General features: G+C 35.1%; 1 protein-coding gene across 3 annotated transcripts in view; it reads right to left on the reverse strand.

Annotated features, from left to right (window-relative positions):
• TPD52 (tumor protein D52) overlaps nt 1-19793 on the reverse strand; it is a 121771-nt gene that overhangs the window by 81782 nt on the left and 20196 nt on the right. Inside the window, exon 1 of one of the 3 annotated variants that reach the window (XM_074278951.1) lies at nt 11823-12311. The exons of the other annotated variants lie outside the window; for them this stretch is intronic. Within the exon in view, the coding sequence (XP_074135052.1) occupies nt 11823-11877 (55 nt within the window). The 5' untranslated portion in view covers nt 11878-12311. Of the gene's footprint in view, nt 1-11822; nt 12312-19793 lie in introns of those variants that run through there. 3 annotated transcript variants of the gene reach the window in all.

Raw genomic sequence — 19793 nt, forward strand, 5'->3', positions numbered from 1 at the left:
AAAGAGTCACTCAAAAACCCTTGGAAATGTCAGTGTTTGCAACACAAGAGGCACCCAAAGCAGTCCTTCATCAAGGAGACTGTGATAGAGTGGGTGAACCTCCCAGCACAACCAGAACAAAGCCTTACTCCTTACCCAGTGCTTGTGGCTAGAATTTTATTAAAGGCCATTAAGAGAGCAGTACAATTATCTGGGATAGGACCTGACAAGATATATACCCTTTATACTAATACACAAATTAATGCATGCTATGAAACCATCCCAGAGTGGCAAATTTTACTGGCCACAGCTCCAAATTTTACACATGGGTCTCCATTAAAGATAACCCAACTATTACATAATTGGTGATGGATTCTTGAAGAAAAGGTTTCTAAAGTTCCTCTTAAAGGACCAATTGTCTTTACAGATGCATCCAAGCATAATATTTGTGCTGTATACTCTCATGACTTAACTATAAAAAGAGTAGTCAGAATTCTTTTTCAGTCCACTCAGCAGAATGAATTATATGCAATCATTCTAGCTCTTACTTATTATCTAGGAGATATAAATATAATATCTTGTTTGGGCCTATTCAGTAAGTGTGGTACAAAGAACTGCCACAGCCCAAATAAAATTTGTAGCCTCTAATATATATCAGCTCTTTAAAGAACTTCAAGAGCAAATGAGAAAGCATCCAGGTAAGATTTATATCTTGAATGTCCACTCTCATAGAGGACTTCCAGGTCCTATTTTTGATGGTTAATTCAAAAGGCAGATAGTTTTCTAACTATGTTGGCCAATACTCCTTTATTGCAAGAAGCCCAAGAATCTCATTTTAAATATCATCAGGCTGCTCGAGCTTTACGTTTACAATTTGGAATTACAAGAGAGGAAGCTAGGAGCATAGTAAAAGCCTGTACAGCTTGCATTCCTTTCCACGCTCCTACACTCTACAGGGAAGAACACTCGTGGTTTGAGATCTAATGAAATTTGGCAAATGGGTATGACCCATTATAAATCTTTTGGTCATCTGTCTTTTATCCATGTTGTGGAAGACACCTTTTCAGGATTCACTTTTGCAATACCAGCAGCAAAAGAGACAGCCTGAGTGGTCACTGAATTCCTGATCCAAGCATTTACAATTATGGATGTGTCACAAGCAATAAAAACAGACAATGGACCTGCATATGCTTCTAAACATTTTGCACACTTTTGTGCACAGTATAAGATTTTACACACTATTAGCATACCCTTTAATCCTCAAGGACAGGCAATAGTAGAGAGGAGAAACAGAGACATTAAGACCCTCCTCCAAAAACAAAAGAAAGGGGGAGCCACAGGTAACCCTACAGAACTTCTAAATCTAGACCTTTATACTATTAAGTTCTTGATTTTTGACAAAGATGCACTGGCTCTGGCAGACAGGTTTTATAACCTGCTGGGAGGGCAGTGTCCAGTGTGAGCAGCTCCACTGTCTTTAGATAATTGCTAGGTGATGTGGAGAGACCCAGAAAGTGGTGAATGGAAGGGACCAGATAGGTTGCCTGCTTGGGGGACAGGATTTGCTAAAGATGGAGAAGGAATCAGATGGGTGCCAATGAGTCGTATTCGCCTTGTCCAATTGGAGAGAAACAGAGCAGACCCTTGAAACAACGGAGAAGACCCAAGAAACATCTTGTGGTTCCATCACTGATTGTGCTCACCACTGAAAGAGTATGGCAATTATGGTGTTTGACTCATGGACATCAAAAATTGTTGGACTTCAAAACCCTCAGGAATCATTGGATTCTCTGAGACATGATAAGACTGTTGTTGGACTTCAAAACCCTCAGGAATCATTGGATTCTCTGAGACGTGATAAGACTGTTGCAGGACTTGAAAACCCTCAGGAATCACTGGATTCTCTGAGACGTGATAAAACTGTTGCAGGACTTGAAAACGCTCAGGAATCACTGGATTTTCTGAGAAGTGATAAGACTGTTGCAGGACTTAAAAATCTGCAGGGATCATTGGATTTCCTGACGTGTGAAGGTTTTGGACTACCTCTTGGCTGCTGAAGAAGGCGTATGTGTGATTGTTGTTTACATACCCTCTTTCTAAGACTTCTGGAAATCTTTTACAAGACCATGTTTATTTATATTGTTTGTTATATCACTACTTGCATATACAATTCATGTTTGTTACACCACATTGAGCCTGCCCTGGCTGTGAGGAGAGTCATCACTAATAGCCTGTGCATTATTGCTATGTGCTTGTGTAATACCTCCCATACTGATAGGTTTGTGCATACCTGTCTCTAATAAGACCCTTCAGCCCAGAAACTCAATCCCTACTTCCCTTTAGTGCTTTTCATCTCCCTTCCTGAGATGTCAGGAAGGGCATGATCATCTCCTTTTAAGTGCTTTCACCTCCTTTCCTGAGAAATCAGGGATGGTGTTCTAAAACAAAAGAAAGCAGGATATGTAAAGGGCTAAAATTGAGTTAATGCACTGGGAGTTGGAAAACTGAGCACTTGAGGCTAATTACCAATTGGACAATACTCTATTAGCTTATGCTTGGAAAATGGCCCTTCCCACTACTCTGTGCTGGTTCAATCTTTTGGTGTATACAGAGAATTGTATGAGGGATTAGGGGGTGAGTAAGACAAGCCAGGATCACTTTGGCGCTAGAGGAGAAAAAGGAAGGTCACAGAGATCCTGTGTCCATTCCCTTCAATTCTACCCCTAAAGGCAAAGAATAAAGACCAAGGACTTTTGCTTATCCTGACTCTGGCTGATTCTAAGGTATCCAGGGTGCTAAATCAGCCTTCACACCTGCAATACCTGCACTTGGCCACCTACCCCATGCTCAATTGAAACATACTCTTTCTGAAGTTCTTCCAAAATATCTTCCACTGGAAATTTGTTATACCCCCAATATCTGTGGGTTCTGTCACTCCAAAATCAGTTCAAAGGCTTAATCTAGTGTAGATCTAAGGGACCCCAGGAAGAGCTCTGATAAAAATCTCTACCCTCTGCCAAGATAACATTTTAAAGCATTTAGCACAGTGTCTGGTACATAAATTGGGGCTTAATAAATGTTTCTTTCCTATCCTCCTTTTCCACAAGTTCTATAAGAGGAATGCCAAAAGGTATGAATAGGTTAAAGTGAGCTATGGTTTACAGTTTGCTAGAAAAAGGTCAGGGGAAACAAAATATTAAACTAAAGCTCATACAGTAGTAGACAAAGTTGACCTGGACAGCTTGAGGCCCCTTTCAGTCCAAATTAGTACTGACGTTATTGACCAAAAGAAGTGCCTCCCCACAGGAGAAACATCTAAATCAATTAATATGCATTTATTAATCACCTACCATGTGCCAGGAACTGTGCTAAGTGGAAATACAATCTAACAGAAAATCCAAAGACAATGAAGCAGAGACAAATAGAAATGAGAATTAACCACTGAAGATATATAAAGAAAAGTCATGGTTTCTATCTTACACCGAATGTAGTCTTAAAAGTTTCTAGGCCTGGGTATATATGGGGGAGGAATTCAAATTCACAAATTACTGAAAGAAATTGTAAAGAATGCAGTTAACTGTCTAAAGCTTGATTCTCTTCAGATAATTTCATCACCTAATTACACTGGTTTCCAGTTATTTAAACAGACTCAAGTAATTATATGCTGAACTGGGATTCTAATTATTTAATATCATCCTGATTTGTTCTACCCTTAATACTTTAAGAAGAAATATTTAATTCAACAATGTAATGAACATATACTAAACGTCTACTATATGCAAGGTAAGAGGCAGCCAGGCAACAATGGATAGAAAGTTGATCTCAGAGTCTGGACAGTCTTAGATGAAGTTCAACCTTTGACAGATATGGACTGAGTGACCCTGGACAAATTTCTTAATCTCTCATTCTCCCTTTAGCAGCTTCTGAGACTACAAATTACAAAACAGTTACCAATCTACATTTAAATAACAACAACATGAACAAAATTACATAAGGTCCTATGTTAGAAAGTCCAGCCCATTATGAAGAAAATAGAGGCTTCTTTATGGGCTGGGCTTTCTAATATTACCAAAAACTTTACATAAATATGAGATAATCTGAGGAAGTAGAGGATATTACCAATAGGGGAGAGAAGATATTAAGAAAAGACTTCTCAGAGGAGGTGGCCCCAGGGTTGAGCTTTTAAGGGAAGGAAGGGCTCTGAAATGTCAAAATAGAAATCCTATAATAGACTGTGTATCAAGTTTTATTGTACAGTTGAAGCATTGTTCATAGAGATGCCTGACAAACAGAATATAACTATAACAAACATGAATAAGATAGCTTTGGGGAGATTTTGAAAATTTTGAAGAAGATAGATTCAGTTTGAATTTAAATGGTCTTCATTCAGATTTGTACATGCTGCAACACAGTAAGGTGTAAGAGCTTTGGAGGTCACATATCTTAAGAATCCAAATCCCAGTTCTGCAATTTTGGACCAACCAGTTGATAGGGAAGAAAGATCATCTAATCCAATATTCTTGTTTTACAGATGTAGAAACTGAGGCCAAGAAAGGTTAAATGACTTGCCCAAAAAACTAGAAATTGAATGGATACCTATCAATTAGGGGATGAATAAGTTATATATATATATTAATGTAACGTAATATTATTGTTTTATAAGAAATAATGATCAGGCTGATTTCAGAAAAGCCTGGAAAGACTTACATGAACTAAGATTAGATTAAGTAAGTAGAACCAAGAGAACATTGGGCACAATAACAAGATTATGTGATGATGAACTGGGATAGATTTAGCTCTTTTCAACAATATGGTGATCTAGGACAATTCCAATAGACTTGGGATACAAAATGTCATCTGCATTCAAAGAGAGAACTATAGAGATCAGGTGTGCATCAAAGCATAGTGTTTTCACTGTTTTTGTTTGTTCATTTGGTTTTTCTTTTTCATGGCCTTTTTTTTTGGTCTGATTTTTCTTGCTCTACATGATAAATATGAAAATATGTTTAAAGGTATTATACATGTATAAGCTGTATCAGATTGTTTGCTGTATTGGGAGATAAGGAAAGGAGGGAGGAAAAAAACTGGAATACATAATCTTAAAAAGAATGTTGAAAATTGTCTTTACATGTATTTAGAAAAATAAAATACAATGAGAAAAATAAGCAAATAAAGCAAATATTTGTTCAAATGATAAAAGTTCCTTAGAGTAAACCCATGTCCTTTGATTTCAAATCCAGCACTCATTACAATATGCCACCTTGCCTTATTTCTATGAATAGTTTCTTCATTTCTAAATGACAGGGTTGCACTAGATGATCTTTAAGGTATCTTTCCATAATCTTATTATAAAAAGTCAAGTAAGCCAATAATAAAGTCCCAAGTCCCAAGACAAGAGCCTTGGCTAGATTATTGCAGCTTCATAAGTTGTCACCTGACAAGAACTACAACTAAATGCCATACCCATTTAGAGCTTCAGCTTGTTCACATATGTGACCACAAGCTAATTTTGATGCATATTAAAATGGTCTAGAAGTTTTAATATTGAACCCAAGTAAAAATTTATTTAACCTTACAGTGAGATCAATTTCTAAAGCATTATTGCTATATCATGAGCTTTTAAAAGATTCAACAAAGTAATGATAAGCCCAAGCATCTTATTAATTACCAGATAGGAGAAATGCAAATGATTATCGTGTATCAGTATTTTTTCTGATAAATACCTCTGTCACTGATGATGACTAGCATAGTCATACTATTGGACGTAATGACTGGGCTTAAAGCGATCTTTACTGGCAAAAGCAGTGTTGACCTTAACAGCATTGAACAAAATCTTGGACCTGGGGGAACAGAAAATTTGGGAACACTGGGGACATAGGAGCACTCTTGTCCCTAATTTGATTATTAGAACTTGTGGCAAAAGGTGTGCAGGGAATACATGAATTACACAGGCACTTCCAGGAATTTGGAAAGCGGAACAATTCAGATCGTCTATTAATCTAACTATGAGATGACAGCACAGATAAAAGGGGAGACCCCAAAGATAACAGCAACAAAACTTGCTTACCATGACCAATGTCATTTAATAGCATCATCATCATATCATCCTCAAGATCAGAATCTCAGAATGAGAAAAGATGTTAAAAACCACCTAATCCAAAAGTACCCAAAGTGTAAATCATCAAGCACTCACAGGCTCCCAGCTCTAGAGCTGAAAGGGACCTCAGAAGCCATCTAGTCCAACCCTCTCATTTTATAGAATAAGTAAATAGAAGCCCAAGGAGGGCTCTCAGGTGATTAAGTATCAGAGAGGGGATTTGAACCCAAGTCACTTGACTCAGGGATCTTCCTACTACACCACACTGCCTCCATCTTAAAGAGACTCTGTTGGAATAGTACCAGTGACAGAACTCCCTGCTTCCTGAGGCGGCTCATTCAATTTTGGGGCAGCTCTAATTGTTAGATTTTTTTTTTTGCTTTTTGTTTTCTAAGGAATACAAATCTGCTTCACTGTAGCTTCCTTCTATATCATCATCCAGTCAATCAAGATGCAGATCAGATGGGGAGAGCATACCAAGCTAGGATTTGACTGGGAGAGGAGAAACATGGAGGAAGGATAGGAATGAATCTCTAATGTCACTGACATAGGGAATAGCAGGTGAAATACTTTCTCCACCAAGGCCGATCAGCATCTTCTCTGCAACTCCTGGTCTTAGAGAGGTTCCCGACGCCTGAGAAAATTTAATGATTCATCCAGGCTCCTACAGTCACTATTTGTGCAGCTTGAACTCACGACTTCTTGCTTCTGGGGCTGTGTCCCTATCCACGATATAGCAGCCAGACAGTCAGGTGGTGTAACATGCTGGAGTCAAAAAGCCCTACTCAAATGCACCAGCTCAAATCCTGCTTCAGATACTGTGGGATTCTGACCAAGTAAGTCACTTAAACCTCTCCATTGTATTTTCCTGCTCTGTACTAAGGTTATAATAACAGCACCTACGTCAAGCTTTGTTGGAAGGATTAACATGGGAACCTTAAAAGCTCTATAAATACTAACTTATTTATTTCTTATTACTCATAAGATACAGCTAGGGGAGTGGAGAGGACAGAGTACTGGATCTGAAGTCAGGAAGTCCTAAGTTCACACTCAGCCTTAGAAACTTACCAGCTAGGTGGTCATGGGCAATTAATTTAACCTCTATCTGCCTCCATTTCTTCATGAAATGGGAATAATAACAGCACCCATCCTCAGAGTTGTGATGAGGATAAAATGAGATAAGTCATAAAGCACTTTACAAACCTTAAAGTGCTATATAAATATTAGCTATTACATACTATTACTTTGTCACAGTACCTCTCTCTCTCCTTTCATATCCCAGTATTAAAGCTGTCTTGCTTTCTATACCCATCAATTATTTTTGTGAACATAAACACTATTAAAGACAGAATTAAGCACCCACAACAGTTCAGGGGGCGATATCACATTGCCATAAAACGAATTTATGACTTTCCACAAGGCATGGCTATTATCATTTTCTTATGGAACTTAGCTGATGTAAAGCAGATCATGACAATGACAAGGAATCCAGTGATGTCCTAATGGATCAAAACATTTATTCTTTTTTGACAAAGAAATGTGGAAGAAAGTGGAAACACTTATTTAAACAAGAAAACTCAATTGCCAAATATCATGGAGGAAAATTATAGAAATTTATCAAACAGAAGAGATCAGTAGAGTGAAAACTAGTCATGAGAACTACTTAAGCTAAATAATCCTGATTATTTAAAGATACTTAAAGTATTTAAAGATTTAAGGACAACAGAAAGATGAAAAATAGTACAATTCTGTAAGAATTTTTATTAAAAAAAAATGAACTGCTGCATTTGGACTCCAGTACCAAAGGCCTTGATAAGCTAAAGAAATGGGGGGGAAACAAAGATGGAAGGAAGGAAGGGGAGCTGCAGAGGACCAAGTAGGCAAAGAAAATACCCGTGCTGTAAGAAATAAAACATGTAATCCTGAAATATTAATTCCTATATCTTAAAGAATAGAAACTATAAAATAATTAGGAAGGAAATAACTACAATAACCACAGGTCCCATAATGTCTGCTTGATTTTCTCTATGATATCCTCTAAGAACCAAATATAAAAGCATGTGTGTTTATCAAAGCATTTTAGAACTACTAAGTACTCCATCACACACTAGCCATAACTTTTTTTCCACAGTATTTAAGTCAAAAACTATGATCAAAAGCTGAAAACATCCAGATTACTATGTTATACTTCAGTACTACTCAGATTAGTTCTTAACAGTTCTCTAATGGATTTTCCTTGTGTATTTTCTTTCTAACTAGAATGTTAGTCAGCTGGGCAGATCTTCAGCTGGGACAAAAACAGTTGGAAAGTAGCAATGCAGACTAGCAGAGGACTATTATCTTCCAGTGAGAGATAGGTGTAGTAGTTGCTATACTAGAGAAATGGTCTTCCAATCTAGGGAGCACTTGTTAATTATGATATCCGAAACTGTTTTATTTTTCTTAGTTATCTTCACACACAGTCAAGCCTGGGGTAGACATAAATAAAGTTAATAAATATCTCTAATATTGATCATCCCTTATTAAGTGTATAAAGCACAACTCTATTTATAGCTTCTATAGAAGGTTCACTAATGAAGAAGAAATGCCTCCGATTGTAACCTTAAAAGAAATATATCTATTCAGGCAGTATTAGATAACTATGATTTTACTTGCGAGGTTATTACTACACAGCACTTGACTAGGCATAATAGGGGTTATAATGCAGCACATTAAATTTTCTGAAAAAAGCAATTTTCATTCTCATGCCACCACATGAGGTATATTAAAATAGACTTTGTATATGAAAATCCAAAATATTTTATTATCTATTTTAGGAGTTAATTTGTAATTCAAAGTATGTATAATAAATTTGATAATCCAATTTAAATAAATGGTACAACAATAGTGTTTAATAAGCTTCCAAAAATGTACAAATTGTATTCATGAAAAAAATGCTAATAGGTTTAAACATTCAAAAAATAAGTTTTCCCTTTTTTTTTTCATCACAGTTTTTTCTCTTTTGTCCCTTTCAAAGGGGACATGCAGGTATGGAAAATGTAGGGAGTTACTAAGGGATGATAACAAGACTATACTTTTCACTTCTACTTGCAGCAAAGTTAGATTTCCTTAGTATTGTTATGAAAATGGGCAAATCTAGACCTGTCATAGAAGACGACCTGTCATAGTTGTCATAGAACAACTAAGTTAAAGACTCAAATACTTCAATTCAGACACTGAACAATTATGGAAATATGCCAGGCATATTACAACATGAGAGAGTGGCAGGAAACAAAGCCAGTACTGTTAGAGACTGTGCCATTTTAGAGGCTGGGATTTAGTATTCATGCCCTTACATATTACCTTTCAAGAAGAATTTTGGTCATTTATAAAATGATCTCTAAGTTAGATCAGTGTATATTTACACACAGAGAACTGGGCAGGAGATGGTGCAGTGGATAGATTGTCAGACCTTGAACCATCTTCCAGAATTCAAATCTCGCTTCAGACTTACTGGGCAAGCCATTTACCCCAGTTTGTCTCATTTCCTCATCTGCAAAATGTGCTGGAGAAGGAAATAGAAAACCATTCTAGTATCCTTGCCAAGAAAGCCCCAAATGGGGTTACCAAGAGTCAGACATGACTGAAAAAAAAAATGAAGAAAAATACAATGAACTATATACTTAAGATTGTTTTCTAAAACACATATAGATACATACACATATATGCATAAGCTTGATACCATTTTCATGTATACACATGCAAACTTACATGTGTGAACATATATAACATATACAAAGTACTTTTTATAGGGGTCAGCTAGTTGGTGCAGTGGGTAGAACCTCAGCCCTGAAGTCAGGAGGACTTGAGTTCAAATTTGGCCTCAGACACTTAACACTTCCTAGCTGCATACCCTTGGGCAAGTCACTTAACCCCAATTGCCTCAGCCCCCCCCAAAAAAAAATAAAAATAAATAAATACACACACACACACACACATATACATTCTATTGACTGTTACATGCATAAGTATATATCTAAATATCTAAGCTTGCTATTGGAAACTCAGAACATTCCTCCCTCCAAAAAAAAAAAAAAAAAATACATGACAATTAGGATCCTAGGCTAGCACAGAAATGTCTATTTAACTCATAATATAACTAAACTAATAGTACTAATACATACTAATTGGAGGAAGTTTTCCCTTCTTTTCACATAGAAGTGGCCACAGATAGGTGCTTTTAAGTCAAATTTAGACTTGATATTATTCCACATCTTCACAACTCCCCTTTTCCTTACCACTTTCTCCACCTCTCTCTGTTCATTCTTCAGATATTCCATATACTTAAGCTACCCAAAGACCACCTTTCTATAATTTTTATGCCTTCTTAATTACTAAAGAAATCTATGTTCTAGAATCATCTTTAAAAGTCCCTTCCAGCTCTAAATTTATAATTCTAAGAGCTATGAATCATATTTAACCATCCCTCCCCAATTATTTCAATATAGCTAAAGTTTGGAAGATGCAATCTTCCTGAAATAACTAACAAAACAGGGATGACAAATATAAGTGCTAACCTTTCAAGAGATGCTAGCATTCTTAAAAGACAATGTTTTGTCTTTTAACCAGTTATTTCATAGATTGTAATCAAGTGAAGTAAAAGAAATAGATACATAACATGGATAAGCTATTTGGAGGCAGAAAGGTTTAAGAAATGCTTATTGAGAGTTGTCTGACCCAGGAAACAGCTTCCATAAGCTGTTCTTGCTCCTCTCCCCCCATATCTATTCAATTACTTTAATGGAAAAAGCCAATCTTTATTATAAAAAATTATTACAAAATAATCATACTAATAATATTGATTGTTAGTGGGGTTTTATGTTTTAGATATTTTCTATTTCTTATATTATCATAGTTATCCCAAGTATCTTTCCCTTTCCCAGTGACCATCTTAAATGATAAATAATATTTTTGGAAAGAGGGGGAAAAAAAAAAATCAAGGTAACAGATTGTTACTTTGAAAAATGGATCAGCTTTGGTTTTTTGGTACAAAATTTTCCAAAATATCTTTGTGTTTTTTATAATAGTGTAATTCATAACTCCTTTTCAACTATTTCTCTTATTACTTTATAATTTGTTCTTTCCACTACTCCTCCCCTTGAAAAGTTTTTAAAACATACAATTAAAAATAAAACCCTTAATGCAAGCATAGTCTGACAATAAATAAATAAAACTGGAATTTTAAGTTTATCACCATTTTATAAGGAGGTAAATAATATATTTTATCTTTATTCTTTCTGACCTGTAGGTGGTTATTGCAATGATCATATTTCAAAAGTCTTTCAAAGTTGTTTTTCTCTATAATGTTATCATAGAATTTCAGAGTGGTTTCTGTAGTTTCTTTTGAAAATGTCCTTTTTTTCATTTATTACAGCACAATGATATTCTATTCAATTCATAGGGCACATGTTATTTAAACATTGCTTGAAGGAGGACATCCCTTTAGTTTCTAATTCTGATTACCATAAAAGAAATTGTAAAAAAAAATTTAAGGTTAAAAAAAAAAAAAGCATGTGTTTTTAATTTTCACAAACAGCTTATATTTAAGCTCTTGAAAAAGAAGTAATCCAAGAAATAACCCATCAGATATTTCAAAAATTTGTTTCTATATACCACAGTGCACTCAAACTAACAACTGTTTGAGGTGAATTAAGCTTAAATAGCATTTAAAGATAGTCTTTTTAGGAAATGATAAAGTTCAACTTACCCAAATTAGTTAAGAGTTGTTGAGTTTTATTTGGCTGTCTCTTAATTTTACTCATTTTACAAATGAGGAAGTTGATATCACTTTCAAGATCACACAGATAGCATCAGCGGTGGGACTTTTGACTCCAAAACCAATATGATCTTTCTGCTTTGAAGAAATAGAGTGAAAAAGAGAGAAATATGATGGAATGTGGAGATGAAGAGAAGAGGATGGAAGGAGGAGAAAAGGCCAAGAAAGAAGTAACTAGACACACTCTTATTTGAGAGCTACAGCTAAGCCTTAAATAGATCTCACCCCAAAAGGAAGGACAAAGAAACAAAGCCAAACAGAACTGGAGCCCAAAGAAAGAAAGGGGAGATAAAAGATACAAAAGGACAAACAAAGATGGTAATCATGGTATCAGACTGCCCTGCCTTTAATAACTACCAGTAATTCGAAGAGCTAATCAAGTTTGAAATAACTCAGCTGATGAGCAGTCAGAAGAAGACAGAGAGAGAGACCATCAGATAGCAGTCTGAGTGGAAATGTATTGTGGTACTGAGAGTTGGAATCTGTGTCCTATTCCTCCATTAAATTGCTGTGATCCTTGTAGATATCATGAGATGAAAATCAGATAGGAATTTGGGAACTGGGCTTTATTTTCTTTGCTCACTGCTTGGGCATGGAGAGAGAAAGGAAGAAGAGGAGGAAGGTACAAGTAGTAAGAAAAAAAACCTGATTTTCTTTGCTTGCTCCTGGAGAGAGGAATGATTGTGGAACAACAGCTGTATTCAATTACTCCTAGTTTTGGGGACTATATCTCTAAACCAATTACAGCCATTAAGTCTAGAAGGTAGATAGGTATTCTTATCTTTGTTACTATATCTTTTTTTTTAAAGTGTTATATATAATTAAAACACGCCTATTTATGATGAAAATTCCATTGTTCTAGGTTCACTGGCTCAAAGTTCTGTGAATTAAAAGCAGCTTTGGGGAGGTAGGTGTCTTTCCAAGTGGTATAAAGACTCACTCTGACTGGATGAGTCCACAATAATCAGACTCCTTAAACTAAAGAAATGATTGCAGTCATGAAGGGATTTGGGAGTAGAGTGAGGAGCTAGGAAGATGATTCTTTGTAAGAAATATAGAGAAATTGACAATCCCAGAGGTCCCTCTAGATTTGAGCAAGTTAAACAACCAAAGCGAGATTTCTTTATTGAACAAAATCAAACAAGAGCACAACATGGTCAAATATGCAAAACATTAAGGAGCCTAAATGTACTGGACCTTGGAAAACCCCATAACCAGCTCTTTAGCCATGTCATGGATATGTTTATATGTTGATCTCCAGGAGTCTCTCTCTGTTTTATTTCACACAGTTCTCACAAGCCTAAGATCTTAAGTTAAGTGTTTAAGAACAAAACAAAACAAAAAAGGAAATACACCTAACTAAAAATTCCCTTAGAGAACTGAACCAACTATTTATACAAGTCATTCAAACTAAGCCATTATGTAGATTATAAACATTATTGATTATAGCTATTGTGGCAGAGGCTATAAAAGCACTTTTCCCCCTAATACTGTCTTGTCCATGTGTTCTCAAGTAGCAATTCAAGGTCAGTGCAGTATTTAAGATTACCTGAGTTATCAACTCCTCTCTTTCAATATTTTCATTCTCTTTTTTATTATTTTGATAACTATTTTCAATATAATTATTTTCTTTTGCAATCTTATATATTTTATTTTATGCTTTTAAAACATTCTGAGGCCAGACTCAGAAGAGTTCATGACAAAAGCAAATTATAAAAAAGCTGAAAACCCCAGCTCTGTAGCATATCTCCAGTAAGTGCCATCTGTTGGGATGCAACCAAGTCAACTGATTGGAAGATAACTAGAATTACCATTAGATCACACTGTAACCAGAGCATAGTCCAACACATGCTACTCAGGAAAGCAGGGCAATATCCTTTATTAACAACACAGAGCAATTAGGTAGGAAATGAGTCACAAGAGACAAGGTTCTGAAACACTATAAGCCAGATCTAAGGCTGATAGAGGATATCAAGGTGATCAAATCTCAACTTGACAAACAAATCAGGAAGCATAGTATTTTCTTACTTTGATATGACTGTCTTCTGAAATATTTCTAATCTGATATCTCAGATATACAAATGGCATGCTCTCTCACTCCCCCATGAATGGTTTGGTGACATAGTATTCAGTGAGAAGACTCCTAGAAAATGTCTTTAGAAATTATAAAGTGAACAAGAAATAGAAGACCTTAAGAGCGGTCATATTTTCATCACTGTGGCTGATTTTTAAAAATAAGTTTCTAAAAAGAAAGACACACTTATTTTTTTAATAGCTAAGATTATGGTGTTAGAGAGAAAAAGAGGCATGCTAATATATTATTGATGGAGCTGTGTATTGGTTCAAAAGATCGCTAATATAATGGGAAGAACAGTCCCAAAGAAGAGTGATTAATGAATCAATGCCAACCTAATAGGATACTCTTCAGTAGCTAGTGACAATATCTTTGTCCTTGACACTGTAGTGTCCAATATGGTTAATCAATCATTTGAAGTAGAGGCATAGATGTATATTTACCATATTTGCACATTTGAACATGAAAGGATAACTAGTAATAGAATCAGTATCCAAAATAGTTTAAGTGGGATAGAATCTAAAACAGAATTTGAAGTAGATTCTTAAAAATATATAATTTAATATGAATAAATGTAAAGCCCTACAGTTAGGCTAAAAAAAAAATCACCAGCACATATAAGGATAAGGAATATTTGGCTAGAAAACAGTGTAAGAGACAGAGGCCCACAAGTTTCATGAGACAAGAGTATGATGTGGCAGAAAAAAAAAAGTTAATATAACCTTAATAGACTGAATTAAAAGCACAGTGTTGAGAGTGAGAAAGGCAAATAACTATTGGATAGGAAGATGTAAATGAAAGGCAGCATTAATAGTCCCTAGGGTGCCAAAGTCATGTGAGCATGAATGACAAATCACTAAACCTAAGCCTCAGCTTCTTTATCTGCAAAAATCATTAAATAGGAGTTTTTAATGAGTTCTTTTTGAGTCCCGAACCCCTTCAGCAGTCTAGGAAAGCTTATAAATCCTGTCTTGGAATTATTGTTTTTAAATGCACGTTATTGGATCACATTGATTAGTGGATAAATTTATTGGAAAAAAATAATGAAATGAATATAATTACAAGAAAACAATTATATTGAAAGAGCTATCAAAATATTAACAAAACCTATAAGAAATGACCAACAGGATGATTTCAGAAAGATCTGGAGAGACTTACATGAACTGATGCTGAGTGAAATGAGCAGGCAGGAGATCATTACATACTTCAACAACAATACTATATGATGATCAATTCTGATGGACATGGCCCTCTTCAACAATGAAATGAACCAAATCAATTCCAATAGAGCAGTAATGAATTGAACCAACTACACCCAGTGAAGGAACTCTGGGAGATGACTATGAACCACTACATAGAATTCCCAATCCCTCTATTTTTGTCCGCCTGCATTTTGGATTTCCTTCATAGGCTAATTGTACACTATTTCAAAGTCTGATTCTTTTTGTACAGCAAAACAACTATTTGGTCATGCATACATTTATTGTATTTAATTTATACTTTAACATATTTAACATGTATTGATCAACCTGCCATGGGGGGGGGGGAAGAAAGAGGGGAAAAATTGGAACAAAAGGTTTGGCAATTGTCAATGCTGTAAAATTACCCATGCATATATCTGGTAAATAAAAACTATAATTAATTTAAAAAAAAACAAATTGATGACTAAAAAAAAAATTTAACAAAACAAGTTTGTAGATCTTAGCTATGGGCCCCTGGAGTACAGGTATTATTATTCCCATCTCATAGGGCTATTGTGAGAAGAAATAAAATAATGTATATAAAGCACTTTGCAAACCTTAAAGCATTTTATACATATTAGCTATTTTAATTATTATTAAAAATCATGGAGTCTTTCTGCATCTCATAATCTAGTATGGGAGATAATGCCCATATGAAATAAATATAGTATAATACAGTACAAAATATACTAAGTGATAAAAGAGAGACACGTGAGAGAAAAATTCCCTTTCAGGGAAAAAAAGAAAAAACTTTTGGCTGGGCATCAATAATGAGGCCATTATATAAGACTTCATGGAGAAGGAATATTTTAGCTCAACTTTCCTTGAAGTATGGATCAATACCTGACAGGAGGAAAGAAGGTCAAGAAAGAAAGAATATTCTCAGCAAAGTGGATAGCCTAATAAGAATAAAATATACAAAAGAAGGAATGCATTGAATGTGTTTGAGAAGACAATAAGCAGTGCAGCTATAGTATGAGACACTTATAGGGAGGATAGAATGAAGGAGGTCAGAAGGAGTTAAGGTTATAATAGCAGACTTGGGCCCCATCATAATGGGACTTGAAAGGCAAAATATAAAGAAGGATTCTGCTGAGAAAGATGGGAGGAAAGCAGAGGAAGAGGCAGAGATGGGAATTTTCACAAGCCAGGAAATGTGTGGAATAGTCGTTGTTAGCAAGGTAGTAAAAAGGATTTCTTAACTTGGTGAGGAGCTCGACTGAGTTTGATTGTCAAGAATCAAAACAAAGTCCAAATTGTGGCTTTCTCCAGAATTGTGGGTTCAAAAGCCCAGACCGCCAGGGATTTGAGGAATTTGACATAGTATAAGTTTTAAGGTGACAAATGGTACTAAGCAACTGAGGAAAAACTGAAAAAGATGTACCACGAACTCAGTAGGGAAGCAGAAGACTTTAGAAGGGAGCAAAAGGACTGGGGAAAATATGAAAGCGGTTCAAAAGAATTAGAAGGACCAGGAGGAACAAGTACAGTAGGAAATTCCCTTCCTTACACTGAAGAAAAATTATTACTTTATTGGTTGATTCTCATTTCTTCCTAAATGACTGTTGAGGATTAGTAAAAGAAAAAGAAAGAGAAAAAATGAACAATGAAAACATTGTTCAGAATAAATCTCTCTCCTTTATCAAACTGTTCTATTGTTTGTTAGCTACTATAATTGTAGTAAGCAATGCCCTCCCCTCTATTTCTACATAAATTAACTGGTGCCTGGCAGCTACATTGTGATAACAGAATAATAAAAAAACTCAGCAAGACATAATGGAAATATCACTTACTATGGAAACAGAAGATCTGGATTCAAATCCTACCTATATTATATACCTAATTTCTTTAAGATGCAGTTTATTTTATAAGTTTATAAGTAAATAAAATGAAGAAGTTAATATGTAAAGTTCTCTTCATTTATGTTTCTTTATAATCCTATCACCTGCAAGATATTTAATCTGGATGGATGCAAACCAATTTTTTTAAGGTAGGGGAAAGATAAGGTTTATTTAAAGCAGATTTGTAACTTTTTAAAATTTAAGCATTGTTTACCTTTCATTAAGAGAAATTCCCCATTTCTTTCCTTATTAACTTATTTATAAATACTTCAGAAAACACAAAGAATTTTTTTTGTTTTCTAATATGTCTTCACACCTGAAAACACTTCTAATACTAATTAGTAATATTAGTAATAATAATTAGTAATACTAATCTAATAATATTCTGTCAAAGTTCCTGGGTAACTTATATCCAAGGTAGGTAGAGGATTTTTTTTAATCTTCTATTGAAGTTTCAGGAAAAAGTAAAGTCAATCTTTTGGAAAGGAAAGAGAAACAGAATCCTGCTCATGCAAACAGCACCACAATAGAAATTAATATTAGACTTCAAGGTTCTAGAAAGGTCAAGGACAAAAAAATGGTCCAGAATTAGGAATCAGGAAAAGAAAAAGGAAAAAAATGCTGTATCAGTTCCTGAGGTGAGATTTAAAAAAAAGAAATTCAGTATTACAATTTTTCAACAGTTCTAATATATAGCTTCTTCTCATTTCAATCTGCCTAGTAAAAATGGCTACACTTAACCACTACCACCTTCATCTCTTCCTCCTCTTTCTCCTCCTCCTCTTCCTCCTCCTCCTCCTCCTCCTCCTTCTCCTCCTCCTCCTCTTCCTCCTCCTCCTCCTCCTCCTCCTTCTTCTTCTTCTTCTTCTTCTTCTTCTTCTTCTATGGAATAATTGAGGTTGAGTGACTTGCCCAGGATCACACAGCTAGGAAGTATTAAGTGTCTGAGGCCAAATTTGAACTCAGGTCCTCCTGACTCCAGGGCTGATTTAACTTCATTTTTTATCTACACTTATACTCAAAAATTCGATGGCTTCTGTTAATTTCCACAAAGGACAGCCCATAAGAGCAGTGATGATGTCACTTTATGAAGAGAGATGTATTTTATGCAGTTCTAAAAATGGCTATCATTTGTTCTCATGTGGTTCAGGTTACATATGTCACCACCCCTGGCACTCACTATGTCCTCAACATTTTCAAAAGTCAGCATCTGACAAAACCTCAAAGTTATCATCAAATTCACCTAGGAAATCTCAAACCACCTTGGGCTTTTTTGCCACCTCATCTTAGAACCCTGGACTTTTTTCAGAGTTCAGTGAAAAGCAAACAAAGGGCAATGTCTCTTTCTAAGTTGAGAGCTAGTAGCTCCTAGAGCTTAACTAGTGCCAGATCATCATTGCCCATTTGTACTTTGATTCCCTTAAGGTTATGATCTCAGTATTATCCACTGTGCTTGATTTCATTTTAAACCATAATAGAACAGCTGCATGCCATTCAACTTTTCAGGACTATGATTCTCCAATAGTGAGGAAAAAATAGATATAGATATAGATCCTTTTCAAATCTGAAATTTAGCTCAGTTCTTTATTTCACTAATTCTCCTTCTGCCAATCCTGTATTTTTCCCTTTTAAAAGATATACCTTAAAGCTACTAGTAGAATTTTTACAAGTCTTGAAACTTGTTTCCTTCAGGAAAGAAACAAAAAGACTAGCTAGTATAGCAATCTACAGTAAGTAGATGTCAAATTATCATTAGGTAACATTTATTTCTATTGGAAAGAATAAAGAAGAAATATACTTCCCCCTTCTAAAGGGGATATACTTAAAATAATTGGAAGGAAATTCAAATTATGAAGCATTTTTAAAAGTTCTTTTTAAAAAGCAACATTCTCTCTTAGGTGCAATAGAAAGACAAAAATAAAAAACTATCCCTGATCTTGAAGTTAGTATCTACTGGAAGATACAACACATAAACAAACATGGAAATATAAAATATTTGAGGAAAACAAAACACTATCAATAAGGGTTGAATAAGGAAAGGCTTTACATAGGAAATGACATCTGAGCTGAGCAAAGGAAGAAGCTAAGAAATCTGAGAAGTTTAAATGGTCCAGAGGCTTTTAGAAGATAAAACACTAAGATGAAAATTTGGGTTTACCCTTATACAGAGTGTCAAAAATTAAAATGAGAAAAATCACAAGTAGAATTTCAAATATTTGCCTTTCCATCATTATTTTTTACAGAATTTAAGAACTTGAATGAATGAAGCATTTATTAAGCACTTACTATATGCAAAGTCCTTTGCAACTGAGGATAAAAAGAAAAATAAGATAGTTCCTGCTCAAAGGACTCAAGGAGTTCATATTTTAATGGGGATAATGACATATAGAGAAAGGTTTCAAGTGCAAATGAGATTAAACAGGGGCATAGTCCTTAGGGTTCATCAGCAAAGTAGTTGGTAATAGTTTTCTTTAATATTATTTCCACTGATAAAATCAGATAAATTTCTGATATTGAACCATTTCACAATGCCAAGGATCTCAGTGAGAAAAACTTTTTTTTCCTGTCTTTAAAAGATGTGACTGTAGCACATGCTACAGTCATCCACAGAAGCAGTTGCTAGACTGTATCTCCACAAAGGATGATGGCTATAGACTAGAATGTTCACTAGGGATCTTGGGATTATAGTCATGGCTTTTTCCATCAGTTGTCTGTAGAGAAATGGTGGTCAAAGTGATGGTGATGG

Source organism: Sminthopsis crassicaudata, chromosome 1, assembly GCF_048593235.1.
Source record: "Sminthopsis crassicaudata isolate SCR6 chromosome 1, ASM4859323v1, whole genome shotgun sequence".
NCBI lineage: Eukaryota > Metazoa > Chordata > Mammalia > Dasyuromorphia > Dasyuridae > Sminthopsis > Sminthopsis crassicaudata.